At 41.2% G+C, this 16,229-nt stretch overlaps 1 protein-coding gene across 3 annotated transcripts in view; it reads left to right on the forward strand.

Moving 5' to 3' along the window:
- Nucleotides 1-16,229, forward strand: part of LOC133620811 (triple functional domain protein-like) — a 263,468-nt gene that overhangs the window by 85,082 nt on the left and 162,157 nt on the right. For all 3 annotated transcript variants that reach the window (XM_061982390.2, XM_061982387.2, XM_061982388.2), the window contains exons 5-6: nucleotides 14,870-14,984; nucleotides 15,850-16,042. In XM_061982390.2, coding sequence (XP_061838374.2) covers nucleotides 14,870-14,984; nucleotides 15,850-16,042 — 308 coding nt within the window. The remainder of the gene's footprint in view (nucleotides 1-14,869; nucleotides 14,985-15,849; nucleotides 16,043-16,229) is intronic.

The following is a 16,229-nucleotide window of genomic DNA, read 5'->3' on the forward strand; positions in this document are numbered from 1 at the left end:
TTTGTCCCGGGAGGTTTTCGGGAGAGGCGCTGAATTTCGGGAGTCTCCCGGAAAATCCGGGAGGGTTGGCAAGTATGCTTGTTTCCATTGTGGTCCATTAAATATTCATCACATTTGATACGTTCAGTAATAAAAGATATATACCGTATACCGTATATAAGCCGCGCCTTCAATGAACGGCATATTTCAAAACTTTGTCCACATATAAGCCGCCCCGTGTTGTAAGCCGCATCTAACTGCGCTAAAGGAATGTCAAAAAAACAGTCAGATAGGTCAGTCAAACTTTAATAATATATTAAAACCAGCGTGATGTGGGCGCGCATGGAATCGTATATCAACATGGACGGAGCTGCGTGAAAAAAGCCACCCGGCCTCTTCGCGTAAACTTAAACTTACCTTAACCACTCGCTCATCTTTTCTTCATCCATCCCTTCGAGTTAGCTTTTATGATGACGCCGGCTGGAAAGGTCTCTTTTGGCAAGGTCTTCCTTTTGAATATCACCATGGGTGGAAGTTTCTGGCCATTAGCATGGCAAGCTAGAACCACAGTGAAGGATGACTTCTCATTCCCTGTGGTGCGAATATTCACCGTACGTGCTCCCGTTGTATCCACAGTGCGGTTCACAGGAATATCAGTTGCTGTGAAATAGTAATCCGTGTGCGGATGGAGAGATTGCGTCTTTTCATGAACCGGATCCCTGTCGCTTAGTAGGAGCCATTTTGTGGTCTTTACAGATGTAAACACACAAAGGAAATGAAACGTACGGTAATATCCGCGCGCTTTTTCTTCTTCTACGCGGGCGGGTGGTTGCTTACAGTAGAAGAAGAAGCGCTTCCTGTTCTATGGGGGCGGGTGCTTACCTTGGCGGTTGCTTGCGTAGAAGAAGAAGCGCTTCCTGTTCTACCGGGAAAAAAGATGGCGGCTGTTTACCGAAGTTGCGAGACCGAAACTTTATGAAAATGAATCTTAATATTAATCCATATATAAAGCGCACCGGGTTATAAGGCGCACTGTCAGCTTTTGAGAAAATTTGTGGTTTTTAGGTGCGCCTTATAGTGCGGAAAATACGGTAATCTAACATGTACCGTATTTTTCGGACTATAAGTCGCTCCGGAGTATACGTCGCACCGGCCGAAAATGCACAATAAAAAAGAAAAAAAACATATATACGTCGCACTGGAGTATAAGTCGCATTTTTGGGGGAAATTTATTTGATAAAAGCCAACACTACGTCCAGCTTGTAATCTGCAGTATATGATTTCCTTTTCGGTGCCATTTTAGTTCAGTCCTTCTCAGTTTTTATAAGTTACCGCGATTGTTGATGTGATCCACTTTAATAGCTCCAGCAGTAGCGTATAGCATATAGCAGTTAGCATTCCAAAACCCACAATGCAATTCTGCCATGACCCGCCCCCGCCGAATTCTTATTGGTTGGCATGTGAGTGACGATTGCTGACGTGTGTGTGACGATTGTGGACATTTGCTTCGTCGCTCACACAAATGAGATAAATAATATTATTTGATATTTTACGGTATTTGATATTTGACATTAAAAAAAAGATAAATTATGTACATATACACAGTATACATGTCAGCTGATTTGAAAAACAATATGTACAAAGAATGACATTATGTACATGACTATGCACATGTTGACTCCAAGAGTATGCTAAACAGAATGAGAAAATATATATAGACTATAACCACATATAAATATATATAGACTATAACCACATATAAATATATATATAGACTATAACCACATATAAATATATATAGACTATAACCACATATAAATATATATATATGTATATATATATATATATATATATATATATATATATATATATATATATATAGACTATAACCGCATATAAATATATTTACACTATAACCACATATAAATATATATATACACTATAACCACATATAAATATATATAAACCACATATAAATATATCTAAACCACATATAAATATATCCAAACCACATATAAATATATATACACAATAACCACATATAAATATATATAAACCACATATAAATATATATAGACCACATATAAATATATATACACTATAACCACATATAAATATATATAAACCACATATAAATATATATATATATACACTATAACCACATATAAATATATATACACTATAACCACATATAAATATATATATACACTATAACCACATATAAATATATGTACACTATAACCACATATAAATATTTATACACTATAACCACATATAAATATATATACACTATAACCACATATGAATATATATAAACCACATATAAATATATAAACCACATAAATATATATACACTATAACCACATATAAATATATATAAACCACATATAAATATATAAACCACATATAAATATATATACACTATAACCACATATAAATATATATAAACCACATATAAATATATAAACCACATATAAATATATATAGACTATAACCACATATAAATATATATACACTATAACCACATATAAATATATATACACTATAACCACATATAAATATATATACACTATAACCACATATAAATATATATACACTATAACCACATATAAATATATATACACTATAACCACATATAAATATATATACACTATAACCACATATAAATATATATACACTATAACCACATATAAATATATATAAACCACATATAAATATATATAAACCACATATAAATATATATACACTATAACCACATATAAATATATATAAACCACATATAAATGTATATACACTATAACCACACATAAAGATATATAAACCACATATAAAAATATATACACTATAACCACATATAAATATATATACACTATAACCACATATAAATATTTATACACTATAACCACATATAAATATATATACACTATAACCACATATAAATATATAAACCACATATAAATATATATACACTATAACCACATATAAATATATATAAACCACATATAAATATATAAACCACATATAAATATATATAAACCACATATAAATATATATACACTATAACCACATATAAATATATAAACCACATATAAATATATATAGACTATAACCACATATAAATATATATACACTATAACCACATATAAATATATATAAACCACATATAAATATATATAAACCACATATAAATGTATATACACTATAACCACACATAAAGATATATAAACCACATACAAAAATATATACACTATAACCACATATAAATATATATACACTATAACCACATATACATATATGTACACTATAACCACATGTAAATATTTATACACTATAACCACATATAAATATATATACACTATAACCACATATATATATATATATATGTATATATATATATATATATATATATATATATATATATATATAAACCACATATGAATATATATACACTATAACCACATATAAATATATATAAACCACATATAAATATATAAACCACATATAAATATATATACACTATAACCACATATAAATATATATAAACCACATATAAATATATAAACCACATATAAATATATATACACTATAACCACATATAAATATATATACACTATAACCACATATAAATATACAAAACCCGTTTCCATATGAGTTGGGAAATTGTGTTAGATGTAAATATAAACGGAATACAATGATTTGCAAATCATTTTCAACCCATATTCAGTTGAATATGCTACAAAGACAACATATTTGATGTTCAAACTCATAAACTTTATTTATTTTTTGCAAATAATAATTAACTTAGAATTTCATGGCTGCAACACGTGCCAAAGTAGTTGGGAAAGGGCATGTTCACCACTGTGTTACATGGCCTTTCCTTTTAACAACACTCAGTAAAGGTTTGGGAACTGAGGAGACACATTTTTGAAGCTTCTCAGGTGGAATTCTTTCCCATTCTTGCTTGATGTACAGCTTAAGTTGTTCAACAGTCCGGGGGTCTCCGTTGTGCTATTTTAGGCTTCATAATGCGCCACACATTTTCAATGGGAGACAGGTCTGGACTACAGGCAGGCCAGTCTAGTACCCGCACTCTTTTACTATGAAGCCACGTTGATGTAACACGTGGCTTGGCATTGTCTTGCTGAAATAAGCAGGGGCGTCCATGGTAACGTTGCTTGGATGGCAACATATGTTGCTCCAAAACCTGTATGTACCTTTCAGCATTAATGGCGCCTTCACAGATGTGTAAGTTACTCATGTCTTGGGCACTAATACACCCCCATACCATCACACATGCTGGCTTTTACACTTTGCGCCTATAACAATCCGGATGGTTCTTTTCCTCTTTGGTCCGGAGGACACCACGTCCACAGTTTCCAAAAACAATTTGAAATGTGGACTCGTCAGACCATAGAACACTTTTCCACTTTGTATCAGTCTATCTTAGATGAGCTCAGGCCCAGGGAAGCCGACGGCGTTTCTGGGTGTTGTTGATAAACGGTTTTCGCCTTGCATAGGAGAGTTTTAACTTGCACTTACAGATGTAGCGACCAACAGTGGGTTTCTGAAGTGTTCCTGAACCCATGTGGTGATATCCTTTACACACTGATGTCGCTTGTTGATGCAGTACAGCCTGAGGGATAGAAGGTCACGGGCTTAGCTGCTTACGTGCAGTGATTTCTCCAAGTTCTCTGAACCCTTTGATGATATTACGGAGCATAGATGGTGAAATCCCTAAATCTCTTGCAATAGCTGGTTGAGAAAGGTTTTTCTTAAACTGTTCAACAATTTGCTCACACGTTTGTTGACAAAGTGGTGACCCTCGCCCCATCCTTGTTTGTGAATGACTGAGCATTTCATGGAATCTACTTTTATACCCAAACATGGCACCCACCTGTTCCCAATTTGCCTGCACACCTGTGCGATGTTCCAAATAAGTGTTTGATGAGCATTCCTCAACTTTATCAGTATTAATTGCCACCTTTCCCAACTTCTTTGTCACGTGTTGCTGGCATGAAATGCTGAAGTTAATGATTATTTGCAAAAAAAATATATTTTATGAGTTTGAACATCAAATATGTTGTCTTTGTAGCATATTCAACTGAATATGGGTTGAAAATGATTTGCAAATCATTGTATTCCTTTTATATTTACATCTAACACAATTTCCCAACTCATATGGAAACGGGGTTTGTATATACACTATAACCACATATAAATATATATAGACTATAACCACATATAAATATATATACGCTATAACCACATATAAATATATATACACTATAACCACATATAAATATATATACGCTATAACCACATATAAACCTGTTTGATGCTTCGGAAAGTTGCTGGGGATCAATTTAGGTTCAGATCAGGTAGAGGTTATGTTGGTAGTGCATTCCACTGTGTGGTGGCAAAATAGTAGAATGCATTTTTTCCCATGGGAGTCTTGAATTTGCAGGGGACGAGGTCTGAGGAAGTCCCTCTGGTGTAGTACCTGTAAGCATCACTTACTCTGGTGAAATAGTTGGACAGGTACTTGGGGACACTTTCTCTCAGTATTTTGAATACCAGGCACATTGCCATTTGGTGTACTCTTTCCTCAACTCTAAGCCATCCTACTTTGGTAAAGTGGGCTTGAGTTAGGTGAGTCCCATTCACAAAAGCTATTGTCTGAATATAAATCACCTGTGGGAAATTATGGACTCTTTCTACAACCTTGAATTAAGAGGAATTGCTAGCGACTTGCAGCATATACAGGTAAAAGCCAGTAAATTAGAATATTTTGAAAAACTTGATTTATTTCAGTAATTGCATTCAAAAGGTGTAACTTGTACATTATATTTATTCATTGCACACAGACTGATGCATTCAAATGTTTATTTCATTTAATTTTGATGATTTGAAGTGGCAACAAATGAAAATCCAAAATTCCGTGTGTCACAAAATTAGAATATTACTTAAAGTTAATACAAAAAAGGGATTTTTAGAAATGTTGGCCAACTGAAAAGTATGAAAATGAAAAATATGAGCATGTACAATACTCAATACTTGGTTGGAGCTCCTTTTGCCTCAATTACTGCGTTAATGCGGCGTGGCATGGAGTCGATGAGTTTCTGGCACTGCTCAGGTGTTATGAGAGCCCAGGTTGCTCTGATAGTGGCCTTCAACTCTTCTGCGTTTTTGGGTCTGGCATTCTGCATCTTCCTTTTCACAATACCCCACAGATTTTCTATGGGGCTAAGGTCAGGGGAGTTGGCGGGCCAATTTAGAACAGAAATACCATGGTCCGTAAACCAGGCACGGGTAGATTTTGCGCTGTGTGCAGGCGCCAAGTCCTGTTGGAACTTGAAATCTCCATCTCCATAGAGCAGGTCAGCAGCAGGAAGCATGAAGTGCTCTAAAACTTGCTGGTAGACGGCTGCGTTGACCCTGGATCTCAGGAAACAGAGTGGACCGACACCAGCAGATGACATGGCACCCCAAACCATCACCCAACCATGCAAATTTTGCATTTCCTTTGGAAATCGAGGTCCCAGAGTCTGGAGGAAGACAGGAGAGGCACAGGATCCACGTTGCCTGAAGTCTAGTGTAAAGTTTCCACCATCAGTGATGGTTTGGGGTGCCATGTCATCTGCTGGTGTCGGTCCACTCTGTTTCCTGAGATCCAGGGTCAACGCAGCCGTCTACCAGCAAGTTTTAGAGCACTTCATGCTTCCTGCTGCTGACCTGCTCTATGGAGATGGAGATTTCACGTTCCAACAGGACTTGGCGCCTGCACACAGCGCAAAATCTACCCGTGCCTGGTTTACGGACCATGGTATTTCTGTTCTAAATTGGCCCGCCAACTCCCCTGACCTTAGCCCCATAGAAAATCTGTGGGGTATTGTGAAAAGGAAGATGCAGAATGCCAGACCCAAAAACGCAGAAGAGTTGAAGGCCACTATCAGAGCAACCTGGGCTCTCATAACACCTGAGCAGTGCCAGAAACTCATCGACTCCATGCCACGCCGCATTAACGCAGTAATTGAGGCAAAAGGAGCTCCAACCAAGTATTGAGTATTGTACATGCTCATATTTTTCATTTTCATACTTTTCAGTTGGCCAACATTTCTAAAAATCCCTTTTTTGTATTAGCCTTAAGTAATATTCTAATTTTGTGACACACGGAATTTTGGATTTTCATTTGTTGCCACTTCAAATCATCAAAATTAAATGAAATAAACATTTGAATGCATCAGTCTGTGTGCAATGAATAAATATAATGTACAAGTTACACCTTTTGAATGCAATTACTGAAATAAATCAAGTTTTTCAAAATATTCTAATTTACTGGCTTTTACCTGTATACGTACCACATGGATGAAATGTAGTTTACACTACAGTGACTAAAAACGTCCAACAAACATTGTATTTGGCTGATCTACTGCGACAAAAGCGAATCAGAAGAGCTATTAATAGATGTTATAAAAGCAGACATAATTGTTTACATCCAAAGCAGCCATCTTTGAAACAAACTCAGGGGGTGGTGAGAATGCTCAGACTTCCGAGTCAGACATCCAACCTCGGATGGCGTTTCAGTCGAAATTCCGACTAGGAACTCGGGAATTCCAACTTCCCACTATAAATGGAACGCACCATGTGGCCCGCAGTGCAAAAACGTTTGGGCACCCCCGATCTAACTTTACCAAATGAAGTACCCGTATTTTCCGCACCATAAGCCGCCCTGGGTTATAAGCCGCGCCTTCAATGAACGGCATATTTCAAAACTTTGTCCACCTATAAGCCGCCCCGTGTTATAAGCCGCATCTAACTGCGCTAAAGGGAATGTCAAAAAAACGGTCAGATAGGTCAGTCAAACTTTAATAATATATTAAAAACCAGCGTTCTAACAACTCTGTTCACTCCCAAAATGTACGGTAATGTGCAAATGTGCAATCACAAACATAGTAAAATTCAAAATAGTGCAGAGCAATAACATCAATAACTTAATGTTGCTCGAACGTTAATGTCACAACACACAAAATAAACATAACGCTCACTTTCTGAAGTTATTCTTCATTCATAAATCCCTCGAATTCTTCTCCTTCGGTGTCCGAATTAAAAAGTTGGGCGAATACGGGATCCAAAATGGCCGGCTCCGTCTCGTCGAAGTCATTGCCTTCCGGAAAGCTCGGACCACAGTTGTGACCGAAATATCCGCCCAGGCATGTACGATCCACTGGCAGATGTTGGCGTATGTCGTCCGGCGCTGTCTCCCTGTCTTAGTGAATGTGTGTTCGCCTTCGGTCATCCATTGTTCCCACGCCGTTCGCAGTCGTGCTTTAAATGACCTGTTGACACCAATATCGAGCGGTTGGAGTTCTTTGGTTAATCCACCCGGAATGACGGCGAGTGTTGTATTTGTGTGCTTCACTTGTTTTTTGACACCATCTGTGATGTGGGCGCGCATGGAGTCGTATATCAACATGGAACACACAAAGGAAATGAAACGTAATACCCGCGCGCTTCTTCTTCTTCTTCTACGGGGGCGCTTCCTCTTTCATCTGGGGGCGGGTGCTTACCTTGGCAGTTGCTTACCATAGAAGAAGAAGCGCTTCCTCTTCTACGGGGAAAAAAGATGGCGGCTGTTTACCGTAGTTGCGAGACCGAAACTTTATGAAAATAAATATTTATATTAATCCATATATAAGGCGCACCGGGTTATAAGCCGCACTGTCAGCTTTTGTGAAAATTTGTGGTTTTTAGTTGCGGCTTATAGTGCGGAAAATACGGTACCAATCAAGTATTATGTGGTTTTTTTTAATTTAGGGTAAGGTCGAACAGAATAGCATTGACAGTCACGATGACTCAGGCAAGTCAAGAGAGAGACAGAGCAGCGTTGCCATGGCGATGACGCATTGTCAGAAACGGCATCCCCGAGTCGTCGCTGGCAGAGCAATTGGCTTTGAATTGAAGAAAGGAAGGCTGCAAAGACAAAGGAGAGGGGACAGGGTGCACGAGCTAAGCCTGTTCTTTCCAATATGAGCATCATAATAAACATCTTCCTCACATTTAGTCTTTTGCTTTTCACCCTCTGAACCTACGCTGCAAGCACTCTCATCTGACTAATTTGTGGGCTGAGCACATTGAGCCTGTGTTTACTAGCAGAAATACAAGCCTCGCATTTCACTTCCATCGTGACTTCTTGTGATGTCATCTCCTGCAAAGACACAGCTCCTGCTTTCACTGCTTCCCAGGGAAGTCAACGCTTCTTCTTTGTTGCATTTCTCCAAGCATGCACATACAAGAATATATATATATATACAATAATAGTATCATAAATGCACTGTTTCAGATTGATGGTACTTTAAAAGCTCCAATTTACGCCTCTGTTCAATTCATTGTGTTGTTGCAGGGTGCGTGGCCTATAGATCTTGAGACGATATTTTGTAAATCAATCATCCATCCATCCATCCATCTTCTTCCGCTTATCCGAGGTCGGGTCGCGGGGGCAGCAGCCTAAGCAGGGAAGCCCAGACTTCCCTCTCCCCAGCCACTTCATCCAGCTCCTCCCGGGGGACCCCGAGGCGTTCCCAGGCCAGCCGGGAGACATAGTCTTCCCAACGTGTCCTGGGTCTTCCCCGCGGCCTCCTACCGGTCGGACGTGCCCTAAACACCTCCCTAGGGAGGCGTTCGGGTGGCATCCTGACCAGATGCCCGAACCACCTCATCTGGCTCCTCTCGATGTGGAGGAGCAGCGGCTTTACTTTGAGCTCCTCCCGGATGGCAGAGCTTCTCACCCTATCTCTAAGGGAGAGCCTCGCCACCCGGCGGAGGAAACTCATTTCGGCCGCTTGTACCCGTGATCTTGTCCTTTCGGTCATAACCCAAAGCTCATGACCATAGGTGAGGATGGGAACGTAGATCGACCGGTAAATTGAGAGCTTTGCCTTCCGGCTCAGCTCCTTCTTCACCACAACGGATCGATACAGAGTCCGCATTACTGAATCAATAAACCGAACGATAAATTAAAATGTAGTTTGTAACTTTTCTGATTGTGGCAGTCCGCTCCCTGTATGATCAGTGCCAGAGCTTGGTCCGCATTGCCGGTAGTAAGTCGGACACGTTTCCAGTGAGGGTTGGACTCCGCCAAGGCTGCCCTTTGTCACCGATTCTGTTCATAACTTTTATGGACAGAATTTCTAGGCGCAGTCAAGGCGTTGAGGGGATCTGGTTTGGTGGCTGCAGGATTAGGTCTCTGCTTTTTGCAGATGATGTGGTCCTGATGGCTTCATCTGGCCAGGATCTTCAGCTCTCACTGGATCGGTTCGCAGCTGAGTGTGAAGCGACTGGGATGAGAATAAGCACCTCCAAGTCCGAGTCCATGGTTCTCGCCCGGAAAAGGGTGGAGTGCCATCTCCGGGTTGGGGAGGAGATCTTGCCCCAAGTGGAGGAGTTCAAGTACCTCGGAGTCTTGTTCACGAGTGAGGGAAGAGTGGATCGTGAGATCGACAGGCGGATCGGTGCGGCGTCTTCAGTAATGCGGACGCTGTATCGATCCGTTGTGGTGAAGAAGGAGCTGAGCCGGAAGGCAAAGCTCTCAATTTACCGGTCGATCTACGTTCCCATCCTCACCTATGGTCATGAGCTTTGGGTTATGACTGAAAGGACAAGATCACGGGTACAAGCGGCCGAAATGAGTTTCCTCCGCCGAGTGGCGGGGCTCTCCCTTAGAGATAGGGTGAGAAGCTCTGCCATCCGGGGGGAGCTCAAAGTAAAGCCGCTGCTCCTCCACATGGAGAGGAGCCAGATGAGGTGGTTCGGGCATCTGGTCAGGATGCCACCCGAACGCCTCCCTAGGGAGGTGTTTAGGGCACGTCCGACCGGTAGGAGGCCGCGAGGAAGACCCAGGACACGTTGGGAAGACCATGTCTCCCGGCTGGCCTGGGAACGCCTCGGGGTCCCACAGGAAGAGCTGGACGAAGTGGCTGGGGAGAGGGAAGTCTGGGCTTCCCTGCTTAGGCTGCTGCCCCCGCGACCCGACCTCGGATAAGCGGAAGAAGATGGATGGATGGATGGATGGATGGATAACTTTTCTAGCGTCGGAAGAGCACATAAACGTAATAACTATGGAGGTTGATCTGTGTCTTTATTACAAAAGGTTGTTTATTTTAACACTGAAATTATATAACTGAATTTTTTGGGTTTGAAAGTTGTGAACTGGATTTAATGCTGACAATTCCATTTAAAAAAAACGTGTCAGCAAAATGCGTGTGTTTAAAATTAAAAAAAAAAAAAATCAGGGTATAAAAATTCAGTGCTGAAAATTCAGTGTAGAAAAATTTGCTGCTTCAAAAAGCAAGACTCACTTTCGGTATAATAACACCGAAGCAATCGATCCGGTCTCAAAACCAGCCATTGAGTTGTGGAGTTTGAAGTCACGTGACAGGGGTCTTGCAAAACAGCATAAAAAAGGCAGTAAAGTGGGCTACCTGGGCACAATACAACATAATACACATTTTAACACGGCCCACTGGATGTTTTCAATCCATAGAAATGATTCCAATGGTTAGAATCTTCACTTTTGAGTGACATATGGGTTACTATGGTAACCCTAGTAAGATCTGCTTCATGCAGACCGGGCACAAACCGAGTGGGCGGGGCTTGTTTACACGGCAACAAGCCTGATACGCAAGTGTCAGATGGAGGCTGAGTTCTTCAACAAAGTTCTGCAGAAAAGTGTTATTATATCAACTATGTGCATTTATGTTTTACCATGTGTTTGTTGCATCTTTGTTGTTCTTGCTCGATTATAAAAGATTTAGAGTTTTGATGTTCGCTTAGAGACAACATCCATTGGCGAAAATGATGCTGATGGGCCAAAATGTGGGGGGAAGTGGCAGACATTAGACTAAGTTGCAAGGATGTGCATAATTTCAATCATCAATCAATCAATGTTTATTTATATAGCCCTAAATCACAAGTGTCTCAAAGGGCTGCACAAGCCACAACGACATCCTCGGGCAAGGAAAAACTAACCCCAGTGGGACGTCGATGTGAATGACTATGAGAAACCTTGGAGAGGACCGCATATGTGGGTAACCCCCCCCCCCCTCTAGGGGAGACCGAAAGCAATGGATGTCGAGTGGGTCTGACATAATATTGTGAGAGTCCAGTCCATAGTGGATCCAACATAATAGTAAGAGTCCAGTCCATAGTGGGGCCAGCAGGACACCATCCCGAGCGGAGACGGGTCAGCAGCGCAGAGATGTTCCCAGCCAATGCACAGGCGAGCGGTCCACCCCGGGTCCCGACTCTGGACAGCCAGCACTTCATCCATGGCCACCGGACCTGTGCCCACCCCCCCTCCACAAGGGATAGAGGGGAGCAGAGGAGAGAAGAAAAGAAACGGCAGATCAACTGGTCTAACAGGGGGGCTATTTAAAGGCTAGAGTATACAAATGAGTTTTAAGATGGGACTTAAATGCTTATACTGAGGTAGCATCTCTAATTGTTACCAGGAGGGCATTCCATAGTACTGGAGCCTGAATAGAAAACGCTCTATAGCCCGCAGACTTTTTTTGGGCTCTGGGAATCACTAATAAGCCGGAGTTCTTTGAACGCAGATTTCTTGCCGGGACATATGGTACAATGCAATCGACAAGATAGGACGGAGCTAGACCGTGTAGTATTTTATACGTAAGTAGTAAAACCTTAAAGTCACATCTTAAGTGCACAGGAAGCCAGTGCAGGTGAGCCAGTATAGGTATATATATATGTATATATGTATATAAGGTATATACAGTATAGGCGTAATATGATCAAACTTTCTTGTTCTTGTCAAAAGTCTAGCAGCCGCATTTTGTACCAACTGTAATCTTTTAATGCTAGACATAGGGAGACCCGAAAATAATACGTTACAGTAGTCGAGACGAGACGTAACGAACGCATGAATAATGATCTCAGCGTCGCTAGTGGATAAAATAGAACGAATTTTAGCGATATTACGGAGATGAAAGAAGGCCGTTTTAGTAACACTCTTAATGTGTGACTCAAAGGAGAGAGTTGGGTGGAAGATAATACCCAGATTCTTTACTGATTCGCCTTGTGTAATTGTTTGGTTGTCAAATGTTAAGGTGGTATTATTAAATAAATGTCGGTGTGTAGCAGGACCGATAATCAGCATTTCCGTTTTCTTGGCGTTGAGTTGCAAGAAGTTAGCGGACATCCATTGTTTAATTTCATTAAGACACGCCTCCAGCTGACTACAATCCGGCGTGTTGGTCAGCTTTAGGGGCATGTAGAGTTGGCTGTCATCAGCATAACAATGAAAGCTAACACCGTATTTGCGTATGATGTCGCCTAGCGGCAGCATGTAAATACTAAAGAGTGCAGGGCCAAGAACGGAACCCTGAGGAACTCCGCACGTTACCTTAACATAGTCCGAGGTCACATTATTATGGGAGACGCACTGCATCCTGTCAGTAAGATAAGAGTTAAACCACGACAAAGCTAAGTCTGACATACCAATACGTGTTTTGATACGCTCTAATAAAATATTATGATCGACGGTATGGAAAGCAGCGCTAATATCAAGAAGCAGCAACATAGATGATGCATCAGAATCCATCGTTAGCAGTAGATCATTAGTCATTTTTGCGAGGGCTGTCTCCGTAGAGTGATTTGCCCTGAAACCGGATTGAAAAGGTTCACAGAGATTGTTAGACACTAAGTGTTCATTTAGCTGCTGTGCGACAATTTTTTCGAAGATTTTCGAAATAAAGGGAAGGTGGGACACCGGTCGGTAGTTTACCATGAGGTCAGGATCAAGGTTAGGTCTTTTGAGCAGAGGATGAATAACCGCTTTCTTGAATGCTAGGGGAACAGTGCCAGAGGAAAGTGACAAGTTTATCATATTTAGCACTGATGGACCTAATAATACAAAAAGCTCCTTGATAAGTTTTGCGAGGATTGGTTGAATTTGCCTGAATTATGGCGATCTCTACCTCTGCATGCACTTTAAAATGCTGGGTGTGCTGCTCAGCTGTTGCTGTTTAACACCTGCACGTTACACTTGTCTACAGCACTTTTTATGCTGACAGAGCAGTTTGTAACAACAGCTTGTGCAATTTTCCATCCATCCATTTTCTACCAGGGTGGCGGGGGGTGCTGGAGCCTATCTCAGCTGCATTGGGGCAGAAGGCGGGGTACACCCTGGACAAATCAAATCAAATCAACTTTATTTATAGAGCACATTTAAAATTTACCACAGGGGTAGCCAAAGTGCTGTACAATGAGCAGGTTAAAAGATAAAACGAGTACCGAGCAAACACAACACAACACAAACTAAAAAATAAATAATTAAAATAGAATTAATAAAAACATAAAAACATAAAAACAGGATCACAGCAGGTGTATTATGGGGCGCCATTGCAGGATGGATATCACTCAGTGTTAAAAGCCATGGAATAAAAGTATGTTTTTAAGAGAGATTTAAAAAGAGAAGAGAGGAGGCTTGTCTAACACTCAGGGGTAGGTCGTTCCAGAGCTTGGGAGCAGCAACGGCGAAAGCTCTGTCACCTCTAAGCTTCAGCCTTGTGTCAAGTCGCTTATTAAATCCTGTCTATGATTTACGATATATGGACACAAAAGCGCTTACTCCCCAGTTTATGATGACACTGCATGCAACAGCTGTGCAGCCAATTAAAACATAATGAACTGATTAATTCATGTTGGATTTGTTTTTAAGCGATAGAGCAGATGTGCACAGTTGTAATTAAATGCGGATGACTGTGTCCGAAATGAACCATATGAGTCCCAGCGCTACAATAAACAACTTCCTGAAATGACCGCCTCATAACAATCGTTTTACTGCAGTTTTTCATCTGTGTGTGTTTTGTCTTAGGCGGCAGGGATCGACGTGGCGGTCCAGTGTTGACGTTCCCGTCTCGCAGTAACCACGACAGAATACGAACCGACGACCTGAAGAGACTGATCGCCTACCTGGCCGGCATCCCCAGGTAAGACGTTGAATGACTCTTGTATCAATGCATTGGAAGGAAGCACACTGTCAAAGTGCTGAGTGGAGCATGTGATGGTGGAGAGAGGAAATGTATTCAAGAGCAGTTAGATGGCCACAGCTTTTTTTGGGGGGGGCTGGCAAAAATCACTTTTCTAGTGACGAAGAGGGACGTGAGGGAAAGCCTGCATGTATAACGGAGAACAAGCGAGGAAATGAAGGAGGGATATGCTGGGAGAAAGAGCGAGAAGGAGAGGGGCGGATTAAAACCCACAGAGATGAAGCGCGCATGTGTGAGAGCTGGTGTGTGAGTGTGTGTGTGTGTGTGTGTGTGTGAATGCGTGTGAGGAAGCAAAACAAAACGTCGCAGTAGCTGAGGCAGTGCAGCAGTACTCGTTAGTGTGGACCGCTTGGCTTCTCACCTCGCAGGTAAATTCTTCACCTCCACATCCATCTCCATTTTAACTCTGCAAGATCACATTTCACTGTAGCATCCCATCAGTTGCCATAGTTCTCTTATCATTTTGCACCATATATGATAGTTCAAGCGCATTTTCAAGTCACTAGCATGCACCCGCGATGGAAGGATGCTCCAAATAGTGTCAAATTGTCAGCAAGTGTTCAGAAATAGTTGTGTGTTGATGTGTGTATTTCAACATTAGTCAGTCGTCACAGGTTTCTGTGTGTGTGGGCGGCTGTGTGAGTGCGTGGGTGTGCAAAATCCATGTTTGCTGCGTAGGCTATAGAAAATGCGTCATCTCACAGATTTTGCATTCTCTCCTCTTTTTTTTGATTGAACCCCCTTCCATCCTTTCCCACGTCTGTCATCTGTCCCCTCTTTTCTGGATTATCTCCCATCCCTCCAGCGAGGAGGTTTGTAAACATGGCTTCACGGTCATCGTTGACATGCGCGGCTCCAAGTGGGACAGCATCAAGCCTCTGCTGAAGATCCTGCAGGAGTCCTTCCCGTCGTGCATCCACGTCGCGCTCATCATCAAGCCCGACAACTTCTGGCAAAAGCAGAGGACCAATTTTGGAAGCTCCAAGTTTGAGTTTGAGGTAACTGAAATGTCAATTTTCTCTCGCATGTTACCATGGCAACCTACTTCCTCTAAGCGACGCACTGCCGAGAAGGCTGAGCAATGTGATCATGCATTCTTTAGTGCACAGTTTTGGCCCGCCACATCATTTTATATGGCCCCCCCAAGGCTTGGAAATATGTATTAAGCACCTTGCATTTTCTTAC

This window comes from Nerophis lumbriciformis, linkage group LG21, assembly GCF_033978685.3.
Source record: "Nerophis lumbriciformis linkage group LG21, RoL_Nlum_v2.1, whole genome shotgun sequence".
Classification (NCBI taxonomy): domain Eukaryota; kingdom Metazoa; phylum Chordata; class Actinopteri; order Syngnathiformes; family Syngnathidae; genus Nerophis; species Nerophis lumbriciformis.